General features: G+C 39.6%; 1 protein-coding gene across 1 annotated transcript in view; it reads right to left on the bottom strand.

Moving 5' to 3' along the window:
- ubap2a (ubiquitin associated protein 2a) overlaps window positions 1-12,868 on the bottom strand; it is a 144,298-nt gene that overhangs the window by 58,481 nt on the left and 72,949 nt on the right. The window contains exons 12-15 of the mRNA XM_080213840.1: window positions 4,493-4,673; window positions 3,709-3,959; window positions 1,949-2,115; window positions 1,350-1,542 (exon numbers count right to left, since the gene is read on the bottom strand). Of these exons, the coding sequence (XP_080069966.1) occupies window positions 1,350-1,542; window positions 1,949-2,115; window positions 3,709-3,959; window positions 4,493-4,673 (792 nt within the window). The remainder of the gene's footprint in view (window positions 1-1,349; window positions 1,543-1,948; window positions 2,116-3,708; window positions 3,960-4,492; window positions 4,674-12,868) is intronic.

Raw genomic sequence — 12,868 nt, 5'->3', positions numbered from 1 at the left:
CACCCGTTGACCCCCACTCTCTGCCTCCTATTTGACAACCAATCCTCTATCCACGCTAACACCCTACCCCCAACTCCATGTCCCTCGACCTTCTGCAATAACCTCGTGAGGCACTTTGTCAAACGCCTTCTGAAAATCTAGAAAGACCACATCCACCGGCTCTCCTCTATCCACCGCCCTAGACACATCCTCATAGAACTCCAGTAAATTTGTCAGACACGACTTCCCTTCAATGAAACCGTGCTGCGTCTGCTCTATCAAGCAATTCCCTTCAAGATGCCTCGCAATTTCCTCCTTAATGACAGATTCTAACATTTTACCTACCATAGACGTTAAACTAACCGGCCTATAATTCCCCGCCTTTTGCCTGGCACCCTTCTTAAACAACGGCGTAACATTAGCCGTTTTCCAATCATCCGGCACTTCCCCGGAATCCAGCGACGTTTGACTTGTATCTATCTTCAGGAGTCGCCAAAAGGCAGTTGATTTAGGAAAAAAGATAGTAAATTTATCTTACAAGCTGTCTTTTCTGTCATGTTGACTATTGGTGCCCAAATTTCACACACTACTTTTCCAGACATTGTCATTTGGATCTCTGCTCCCATATGTACAAGTTCAAATTTATATCAGTTTCTCAACCAGCTGGTCAATGTGTTGATACAGCTATGAATTCTCCAGTTGAATGTAAAGACCCTGCTGCAAATCATTAACAGGACCAAGATCAAATACTACGATTCATTTATCTTAGGCAAATAATTTTTAATCCATTGTTGAGGCTCACACTTGGCTGCGCAGAAATATAGGTGGTGCCCTGGCACATGCATCTCTGCATCCCAGGAAGGAATCAGTCTTTTGGATAAACAATCTGGAGAAAAGTCGTCAATTGAGAGTTGGGGAAGTGGGTAATTTGCAGTTTTAATTCACATGCAAGCGCGGATATCCTCATTGTAAATTGAGATGCCGCCATTGGACTGGGGTAGGCATCGTAGGAAGTCTCTCAACACCAGGTTAAAGTCCAACAGGATTATTTGGTAGCATGAGTTTTCGGAGCACTGCTCTTTCATCAGGTCACTCACTTTATTCAATCCAGTCTTTGTTTCCAGTCTGCTTGTGCTAGATCCTTTCCACCTCATGAATAGATAACAGAAATATTATCTCTATTTAACATATTGCATCTTTACATCTTTTTTTCAGGTCTGCAGCTTTGTTGAGGAAGCCATCAAAATGCAAACCTTCCATAATGCAATAAAATGCAAAATCGTCAATTCCACGCCCCCTTGGGAAACAAAGACTTTACAGTTCTTAGAAAAATATGACTGCAAACTTGTATTTCAAAGCATGACAATTACCTGTGAAGAAGCTTCTTTTTGAGGGGATGTACCAAGGGAGTTCTGATAAGATACCCCATGCACTGAACTCTGATCGAATGTTGAAGTCACTGGAGTGATCTGAGCAGTTGTGGAGCTACAGGAGCTGATCGTCGATGGGTTTGTTGATTCTTGAACTGCACTGGGTATCGACAAAAACTGTGACATCGAATCACTAAATTAGAGGACAAAATTTAAAGTTGCATATTAGCTACTCAAGGATGACATTCGTAAACATATGTCCCAGGCCTAAAACTGAACTGGTACAAAGACTTAACCAATTAGGTTGCAATTCAGTGATAGATCAATAGGGTGCACTTGCAGAATAAATAATCAAGTAGTTCTTATTAAAGACGGCTTCATCTTTCTCCCCATATTGCTTTTCTTTTACGTATTAGATTTTCCTAAGAGCATCTAAGTTAGCACCCTCTGAACTTAAATCCTGGTATGTGCTACAAGAATGCAACTGTTACAGATAACTTGCATTTAAATTTTTCTTTGCTGCAGGGAAGCTTCTATGTGGTGCTTTCAATAGCAAAATCGGTTAAGTCTGGAGAAGGACAAAAATCATGCGATCTTACCTTACAGAATTTGAGAACAAGTGGTTTTGTGTCTGGTTGATGGTTTCCTTGTTTCCTGTTCCAAATTCAGACAGAGAAGCTTCTGACCCAAACTCCAAGGCTCCAAACTGAACGTTCAATTCAGAGACATTAGCTGATCCTGGCATTTCAACTGCAGATGCAGGAATCTAAATAGAATGACAATATTCTCTTTTACACAAGTATGTGGAACCAAAAACAGAATTTACATATTCAGTATTTGCAGCTTTAAGTTCATTGCATGACACAATCTCAGACAATAACCAAGGTACATCAGTCAAAAGGATACTTATCTTGTTAATCACACATGTTCCAAAACCAAAGAAACAGTATAGCATAAGAACAAACATTCCAGACCCCCAAGCCTCCACCAACACCTCACCTTTCTAAACTAAATACCTTTTCCCTCTATGCAATCCATATGCTTCTATTCCCTGCAGGTTCATGTATCTGTCAAGATGCCTGCCTTTAAAATGTTGCTTTGTATATGCTTCTAACACCTCTGAATGGGCCTACCTCACTATAAGTTGATCTTTCTCTACACCCTAGCTATGATGAACACTACATTCTGCTCTTACTTGTTTTCTTCTCTATGAACGCTATGCTGTCTGTATAACATGCAAGAAACAATACACGTGACAATAATAAATCAAATCTCCACCTCGGCAGCACACTCCAGGCAATAACCATCCTCCGTGTAAAATAATTTGTCTATTGCATCTCCCAGCACTGCTGCTTCAGAGCACCGGGGCCCAAGTTCAATTCCAAGCTTGGGTCACTGTCTGTGCAGAGTTTGCGCTTTCTCCCCATGATTTCCTCTGGGTACTCCAGTTTCTTCCAATGGTCCAAAAGATGTGCTGGTTAGGTGCACTGGCCATGCTAAAATTCTCCCAGTGTACCCAGATACCTGAGCGGAGAATTTCACAGTAACTTTATTGCAGTGTTAATGTCAGCCCACTTGTGACACCAATAAACAAACTTAAAATTTTCCCCTTTTTACACCTTTATTCTGTGTCATCCTAACTTTGCAAGTTGCAAGTTATAAAGTCACTTGGAGCGCCATGGTGAAGCAGGTTAGCAGACATCAGCACTGATCAGACAGCGTGGACTATTGATACATTTAATACTGAAGTGAATTTGAAACAGCTTTCCAACTCCGAACACTATTCTCTGGTTCAAATTATAGGCCATTAATCCAAGATATTCCCAATAGAAATTCAGAGCAACTTTTGCCCCAAAAGTGGTGAAAATGTGGAACTCACTACCAAAGTAGTTGAAAGAAATGGCATTTAAGAAGCTGGACAAGTATACCAGGGGAAGGGAATAGAAGGTTATGATGAGGTACATGGAGAAGTCTTGAATGGAGCAAATGTCAGTATGGATTAGTTGTGTGGGGTGGCTTGTCTCTCTGGCATATATCTTGTGCCAAATGCACTGTGGACGAGGGCTTGCTCCAAGGCTACTGTTATTGAATCTTGAGGCAAACAGGTAGATAGATGATTTAAAAGATATGTTGCATTCAGCAATAAATCTCTATTTTACCCTTTTGTTTTGACCACAGGATAATACTAAGTGAAACTATGCCCTGCTATTTAAAGCACACTGAAGTATCACCTTGTAGCTTCATCACAGGCCACTTATTATTTTTGGACAAATGACTGCCAACAACTAAAAATATCATTGGGCCAACCCAGTTCAAAGCACTACATTTATAAATATGACAGAACTGTTTCTCAACTCACTTTAGATGCTGCTGGCATCTTCCGCTTTTGTGTTTTAAGCTGTTTTTGCTGCATCTGTTGAGCGTTGGCTATTTGATTGTCTGTGGAGATGGGCAGCAGTTGCATCATTTTAGCAGTAGTGCTTTCAACAGGAGACAATTCTCTTAACTTGATCTGGGAGGAATAGGAATTTAATACTGGTTCAGAGGCCTGCTGCTGTCGTTGGGTCATTTGGCTCAGAACAGGTGAAGGTTCAGGCTGGGTCTTGAAGTCTAAAAAGATGCCCAAAGTAACATTTTAAAATAACTTTAACAGTCCACAGATACAAAGATTAAATGCATTGATTCCTGTGCTCCATTTGCAAATATTCCATCCAAAGTGTATACTTGTTAGCCACTCATCTCATACAATTAGTATCTTCCTATTGTAGCCCCCTCATGTCACAAACATTCTTACACTTCGAAAACAATATTTCCAGTTGAGAACAAAAAAAAATCTAGATTTGTGTCCTAATTAAGTTAGACTGCTGTGATTTGTCTTCAGTTTCCATATTTGGAAACCACAAACTTACCCATCTATTAGCGTTATTTAACAGTGATAGCATTTGTTTTACAAGACTTTTCAAATCATTTGCATTAATAAGTCAAGGCATAAGAGAGATTTTACTTATAGAAACGGCATCGGAATCAATAAACGTTCAAAGCAGAAGTGCAGTAAGGAAATGTTTCATAAAACACATTGTGGACTTTGTACTGACAAAAATACTGCGAACACAGCTATTACTTGTTCATAACAAAATACTAACCAAATTGGTTCTGGACAGTTGACTGTGAAGTAGGTTTTGCTTCCCAGGAATGAGTGTTGCTACTGGGTTTTCTGGCTTGTGCAGCAATTTCTACTAAACCAGATGATTTCAACTGCTCAAGTAATTGGGACCCTGATGAGTTGACAATCTTTGTGGCTGCAGACTCCCCAAAGCTAGGAGACTATAAAGGAAAGAGAAAACACATTTAAGTTTCCGGAGTAGCATGAAACGTGATACAATTCTACACACCTACAATTCTTGTTCCTTATTTTAGAGGTCGAGAATTTTAAAACAGCATATTCACATATTTTACGTGAGTGGTTCATTTACTTCGTTGCACAACTTTGTTACCAATTTGGAAGACATTTTCAACTGTTCAAGAAGTGTATCTATATTGAAAAACAACTCTGCAATGACATTTAATGGAATTTTCTGCAGCTGAAGTACAAACACAACACTCACCAGCCTGGTAAGTATTCAGTGTTTCTCTTAATGAGGCATTTTCACATGATCCCCTTAATGCCATTAAATAAAGGTTTCTAATATAGATACAAAATAGTCACTTGGTAGTACAGAAATTGCACTGCTGGAAAGAGACATGCTAGAGTTAATCATCTTGCATTTACAAGAATACCAAATCTCAAGGGGAACAATTCATACTGCATAAGAGGATGCCGATTCGTTGGCAAGTGGACTCTTGATTGATCGAGGCATTGTCACGGAGAACAGTTAACTGCCAAGCTTCTGTTTCAAACAAGATTAGTGAAGGCACTGCTATTGGAAATAAACCAGGGAATGGCTGTCCCCCAAGCTTTCATTTAGTTCAAAAAAGGCGCAATGTGTGAACCTGCTTTGTTTGCACACAACAGGATCCTGTATGCAAATACTGCATAGGACAGGATCTTGTTTAATACGCAACTTTTTGCGAATGTAGGTCAAAGCCAGACTGATCATTTTAAATTTGCTTTCGCCATCTCCATTGCAACTGTTCTAAAGATGCTGTCTTCTACAATGGTGCTTCTGATGGGTTTTCCTTTTTCCTCAGCTGAATATCCCTCCACTGCCCAGAGTTGACAGCCCTCAATGTAACCTGGCTTATTTTCTGCACTTCAGCCCTCAATCCTTCCCATCTCTCCCAAAACCATGTTAGAGATCTCCTTGTTCTCACATTCCATGCCACCGGTCTCCATATTCAAACAATCACCCTTTGCCATTTCCATCAACTTCAGCACACATCACCACCTGTCATCACTCTGAAGGGACTGTTACCCAAGACAGCCTGATACACTTCTCTTGCTAACCCCCAGCACCCCAAAAAAAAACCTCATTCCCTCCAAATAGCACCTTTTAAAGCAATTTTGGGAATGTTAACACCTTTACCTCCTCACAAGTCAAGGTGCCAAACAGTCCTTCAGGCGAAGCAGTGATGCATTTGCACATCTTTCAATTTAGTCTACTGTATTTAGTCGCTCATAATACAGTTACTTTTACATTCGGGAGACTAAACACAGACTGGGTGACCACTTTGCCAGACGCCTTGCTCAGTTCACAAGCATAATTCCAACCCTCCAGTCATTTGGCATTTCAATTCACCATCTTATCTCACTCATTTGTCTTTGGCTGCCCCAATGTTCCAGTGAACGCAAGATGGAGGAACAGCATCTTATTTTGCTTTTATTCTGCTTTAATCTTTAACGCTATCATTACCACTTTGTCATGTTTTACATCTTTGCAATTTAATCTCTCCCACCCACCAACATATTCTTGACCTTCTGTTCTGTTACACCCCATTTTTTCAATAGCATAGAATGCAACACATTTCTACCTCCCTCCAGTTCCAACAGTCATATGGTAATCTCTCCAACCCAGGTATGCTACTACTTCCAGCCATTTGTTTTCATTTTTAAATCTTAAATTGGTTGTTAGCATAATTCAGAGCACAATCAGGATTGTTTAGAAAGCATTGGCCAATCACAGAAACACATCCAATGTGGACACTATGTTCTGAGTTTTACAAGCATGGGCTAGTTGCGAAAAGCCAAAAGGGACACGTTATTTGCTAGAATCCACCAGCTACTGGGGTATACAGCCTACTAATTTGAACAATAACTTGGCTGCTTCTTAATGCATTCTCCATGGCAATGTATATATTTACCAGGGTCCGCTAGCCAACCAATCAGCATCTTCTTCTCATGCAGCACAAATAAATTCTTGCAAATCATGCCTGAAGAAAGCTTTGATTGCATGTCTCTTTCCAGCAATAGATACAAAACATTAAAACTTGACACCAACACAGATCACTAGTTCAGATACTGAAGAAAAATGGTAGATCTGAATAAACAAAATCTTTGCTAGTTAAAAAGCTTTTCCTGAGCAAATTGAAAGCAATTAACAGCACAGCAACCCTAAGATTCAGATACAACTAATAGAAATTCTGTTTCCCCACCCAGAAAGGTACTTCAAATGCACTTGGATTTGACTTCACACAAGTTATTTCTCCTATCTACCTTACCACACAAATTCCTAGTCGTCCAAAAAACTACCAACTCAAAATGAACAGCACTCAAAAGTCAATGATCATTTTAACCAGCTAAAATGTACATGTTAAGAGTGCAAAAATTCTCAGAAGAGTGAACACAGCACCCAAATCAAAGACTTAATGTGAACAGATTAGATGTGTGATCATTTTTAAATGGAAATCTCAATTTCACATTTTCTATAACACTGCTTTTGCAATTGCTTTGCTGGAAGTGCCTTCTAGTACATTGCGATGAATGGCAGTAAAATTGATCAGCCAGCTGTGTCTAATCATTCAAACCTAACCAATATAAACATGCAGTTACTTAAATTTGTAAAGTTGAAATATTAAATTAACTACATACTATGTAACTATCAATGATTAGTTCTATTACTGCCCCAGTTCCCATCAAATTATAGAATCAAAAATTATCGAATCCCTAGAATGCAGGAGGCCCATCAAGTCTGCACCAACCACAATCCCACCCAGGTCCTATTCCCGTAACCCTATGCATTTACCCCAGCCAGACCCCTGACACTAAGGGGAAATTTAGCATGGCCAATCCACCTAACCCACACATCTCTGGACTGTGGGAGGAAACTGGAATACCTGGAGGAAACCCACACAGACAGGGGGAGAATGTGCAAACTTCACACAGACAGTGATCTGACGCTGGAATCGAACCCGAGTCCCTGGCACTCAGGCAACAGTGCTAACCACTGAGCCACCGTGCCACCATCAGGTTTGCACTTTTCTTTTCTGAAATATGAATTCTGTAGTTAATGACAGCATCTGAAGAAACTGAAACAGAAAAAAACTTTCCACACAAATTTATCTTGAAAGTTCCAGGCAAGGAGCCATGCATGTACAGCAAGTCTTTACCAAGCTGTAGCTCTTTTATTAACTCAGACCCAATACAAGGCTACAGCCACTTTTTCTTTCACAAAATTGAATACAATTCCATTAATCTGACATTTATATTGCAACATAAGATGGTAAATTTTGATGCCAAGTGCTCATCTTTTGGTCAGTGCATAGTCAATTTTCAGTAAACAAAATATCCTATCAAGATCTGCTCAAGAACCAAAGTTCATAGCTTGAACAATAAATTGGCATTCCGAAGCTAATTTTTGTGGCATGAGAAGGCCTTGAAGTTTTTTTTAATTCAGAGGTGGAAAGACAAAAACATGGAGGTATAAATGGACAGAATCTTTCAAGAAATAGAGCTTGAATGAAGTCTTATAAAATTGCTGTTTAATTCCAGAGACAAAGTTCAATTAAGCTTCATCTACTGAGTTCAGTGGTTAATCATTTTCACTTTTTCATACCTGCCAGATGTTCAGGTTTTGAAAAGAAATTATACACAGCTCAGCACTCTTACATTGCAGTAAAGCAGTGGGTTAGGAGTATTAACAGTATGAACAGTATGAAAAAGAGCACCTGTACATGGTGAAAAGTCAAACATTTCTATTCCACCTATATTATAACAAAGTGCTTTTAGTCATTAAAAATCTAACTTTTTAGCTGAAGAATTCTGAAAAAAAAGGAAGGTTTTCAGCTATTCTAAAGTCATAAATAAGTGAAGTTCCCACCATAAAATATTTAAAAGATTAAAACAGTAGCACATTCTGAATGAATCAAGCATCTGTGGTCCAATAGCCTGAAAACAATCTGACCAGTTGAACATAGAAACCTCAAATTCAACAGCTGCATTTCTGATCATCACAGCATTGCACAGACCATGTTTCCAAGCCGTCAAAAATAGTGCATGATATCCAAGTATTAGATAATATCTTAATACAGTGATTAAAAAAAGCTTCATTTCAAAACTATACACCTGTAGTATATTTTGATCAGAAGGAATTTATACACAGAAGCTCAGTGCCTCATAACACTGCAAATTAATTTGAAGGATTGAGGAAAATTAAAGTCTTTTTTTAAAAAGTGAATTGTACACCAATTGGCTACAATTAACTACAAGTGAAGGGTATTTTGCAATAAAAACAAAAAATGCTGCAAAGACTCAGGAGAGCTGGTAGCACCTGTGAAGAGAAAACCATTTGGGCCAGTGTCTGTGGGAGTTTGCGCGGGTTTTCTCCGGGAGCTCCGGTTTCCTCCCACACCCCAAAGATGTGCTATTAGGCTGACTGGAGGTAATAAATTGTCCCTAAATTAGTTTCCCACAATGTGGAATGCCATAAACAATAGATAAGGGTCATGGGTGGAGAGGGGGACCGGTAGTGTTAAAATGGCAGCACGGGCTCGTTGGGCCGAAGGGCCTGTTTCCCGGGCTGTTTTTGTTCTTTGTTCTTAGAACTGAAGTGGGGCAGAAATGTGATCCAGAAATGTGATCCATTATATGGGTGGAGAAAGTGGAATAGAATAGGTCAGGGATAGGTAGAAGAAATTGATAAAGATGCCACAGTCACAAGACAGGGAATGTTAAAGACTATCAAAAGATGCTAATAATGACATAATGGTAGCAGAATATGTTAATAGCAGAACAAGGATCAACACCTTGAAAGCAAAATGGTACTAAACTTTCTGCCATTTTCACCAACTCCAGTGTTCTGTGGGAACCATTCGTCCCCTGACGCACTGTTCCACTCCAACACAAAATTGCATGCTCTTCCCAGGCAATCACAGAAGGTTCAACACCTGCCACTTTAACTCCTCACCGTCCATGGCCTCAAACATTCCTTTCAGGTGAAGCACCATTTCATTAGCACCTCCTTCAATTTGGTCTACTGCATTCACTGCTCAATGCAGTCTGCTCTACATTGGTGACCTTATCTGCATTTAGTCTCCCAGTTTTGTACAACAGTCCACAAACATGTTCCTGACTTTCCAGTTGCAAGCCATCTTAGAACCAGAGAGAAGTTACAGTGCAGAAAAAGAGGCCATTCAGCCCATCATATCTGCACCAGCTGAGAAAAGAAACTAGCTGCTCATTTGAACTCCACTTTCCAGCACCTAGTCTGTAGCCTTGCAGGTTACAACACTTCAGCCGCAACCACCAACTTAGGCAGTGAATTCCAGATGCCCAGCACTCTGGATGAAATGTTTCCCTCATGTCTCTGCTTATCCTTCACCCATCGCCTTAAATCTATGCTGTTAAGTAAGTGCCCCCCAATCCCCACCCTAACACCTGTTTTAAGGGAACAACCCTAGCCTATCCAATCTGTCCTCATTGCTGGAATTTAAATCTTGGCAACATTCTTGTACATATCCTCTGCATCCTCCTCAGAGCAATTATATCCTTCCTGTAAAGTGGTGACCAGAACTGTACACAAAACTTCAGCTGTGACCCAGTTACATCCCTACTTGTATTAAATACTTCGTCCAATAAAGGAAAACATTCCATGTGCTTCTTGACCACCTTGTCCAACTGTTCTACCACGGCTGAGGTCCTGTGGACATACACTTCAAGGTGTCTCACTTCCTTAACCTGTCAAAATACTTCCCATTTGACTATTCCCTTGCTTTGTTTGCCCTCCAAGTGCATTAGCTCTCACACTTTCAGTCTGAATTCCATTCACCACTTCTCCATCCACTCAAACAAACCATTGACATAATTCTATTGAGACACAATTGTCCCCTAACAATACCGTGCTCACTATCCCTAATCAATCCATACCCCCTCTTCACTGTCAAATAAGTGGCTAATTTTTGTGTCACCTGCAAATTTCCCAATTATATTTCCCACATGTGTAAATCATTTATACAATAAATAGCAAGCGCCCCAAAACTGAGCCCTGTGGAACACACTGGAAACTGTTCTCCATTTGCAAAAGCATCCATCTACCCTTTGCTTCCTGTCATTGGGGCAATTTTGGTTGTAACCTGTCACTTTTTCCCATATCCCATCCCATTTTTCTGACCAGTCTGCCTCTTGGGACCTTGTAAATATTTTACTGAAATCCATTAAGGCACTATTCACTGCAGTACCCTCATCAATTTTCCCTGTTACTTCCTCAAAAAATTGTATGAAATTAATTACATATGATGTTCCCCTATCAAAACCATGCTCACCAACCTTGGTCAATCCATATACGCACGCAGCCATTTGCAACTGGTCTTGTGCTACCTCACCTTTATACCATTATTTGCACTGTTGTTCTTTAATGGTCCCTTTGTCTTGCATCCATGATATCTTTGTCAATCCCTCCTGAGCTCCCACCCATCCCTGACCTTCTATTCCATTCCACCTTCTCGACCATCCCCCATAAGCATCCATCACATTTCAGCCCCTCTTCAGTTCTGAATTCACCATACAGGCTTGAATTGTTAACTCTTTCTCTCTTCACAGCTGCTGCGAGGCCAGAGTCTTTCTAGCATTTTCTGTTTTTATTTCAGATATCCAGCATGCGTAGTACTTTGCTTTTGTAATAGATATTTTAAAGCTTTTTAGACTAGCAACTTATGCCTTTTAATTGTACCATATCTAAACTGCACCAGTGAACTGCATTGGTACCAGTAAAATTTTATATCTATATTCTCAGACAAAAAAGCTTAAAGGACACTTGTTTCACTGAAAGCAGTTGACTGAAATTACATCCAAGTCAATCTGAGCATCTTTGGAAATGTTCAATTAAAAATTCTGGCGCCTTAATTAGACAATTTGATGATACTCCATAGAAATTGTGTGCTTTTGGTACCTAGTGTAAACAATGGAAATCAGTTGCTTTGGTTAGTATTTAAACATGTAGCATAGAGGTGATATCAATGTTTTGAGGAAACCTTAGGTGATAAATTGTCAAGAGCAATCTGTGAATGACACTAGACTCAGATAATGTAGAAACTGTTTGCTTTTTGCAAACTGTTGATACAATCATCCCACATAGTACTTCTATTTTTGAATATGTTTCCATTTATCATAGGATCAGTAGTGATATACCCAATTCATTTATCTGGAGTATAGTTAAAGACAGTCATACATAATTCATCTCAAGATTGGGAGTCCAGTTCTACTGGAAGCTGTGCATTCAGAAAATTTGATGGAAAATATTAATTTCTAAGCCTAACTTCCTAGCTAGAATTTTTCATGGATAAAACTCATTAATCTTGGACTTTTTTTAGTAATGCTGCAAATGCTCTGTAATTGGATTAGATGTCAAACTGAAGTATACAAATTAGTCTGTAGAACACAAACGCATGCCATTTGGTTGAGTATGTCACACGTTATCTAATGAATGCTTAAAAACCACAACAGCATTTCTGTGCCTATCAGTTCAAGGAAATTTCAATTCTAAGTATCAGAAAGCTGTTCTAAATGTCAGTCAGAAAAAAAATTCAAATGCACATTCATTAAACAGCACCTTGAGAAAAGCTGTAGTGGTGACAGTGCACAACTTAGGATAGCTCACACTCCAGATCTAAGTACAGTATGAATACAAAGTTAGGTCGTCACATCAGGATACCCTTTTAGAATGAGGCATCAACAGTCCTTGCTAAATGAAGGAAGCAATTTTAGAAAAGATTACATTTACCACCATGAGAATGAATTGCACTGCAGAGAAGTCAACAGGCCAATGACTCATACCTGCATGCAGGATGAGAAGGGAACACCACCAGCAAACCTAATCTTAGCTGACCCAATGTGCACACTAAATAGGACACTTACGTTTCACCCTCCCTAGCTAACAGAAATTAAGACCAACCGCACCCCATTAGAGATTTTCCTACTCCAATTACTCAACTACAAGTAATCAGAAAATCCATTTCCCATTGTGTTGTTTCCTCCCACCCTCTTATTTGTTCCCAGCCCCTTCTATGAAAATGACAGATTTTCTTCTTCGTTTACTGTCTGATGTCAGTGATGCATTTCAAACAAGTTCTGCTTTTGAAGTTGCAATACT

Source organism: Carcharhinus amblyrhynchos, chromosome 1 (assembly GCF_965287045.1).
Source record: "Carcharhinus amblyrhynchos chromosome 1, sCarAmb.v2.hapA, whole genome shotgun sequence".
NCBI classification, from domain to species: Eukaryota; Metazoa; Chordata; class Chondrichthyes; order Carcharhiniformes; family Carcharhinidae; genus Carcharhinus; species Carcharhinus amblyrhynchos.
The sequence above is the reverse complement of the archived record's forward strand: the minus strand, read 5'-3'. Positions and strand labels throughout refer to the sequence as shown.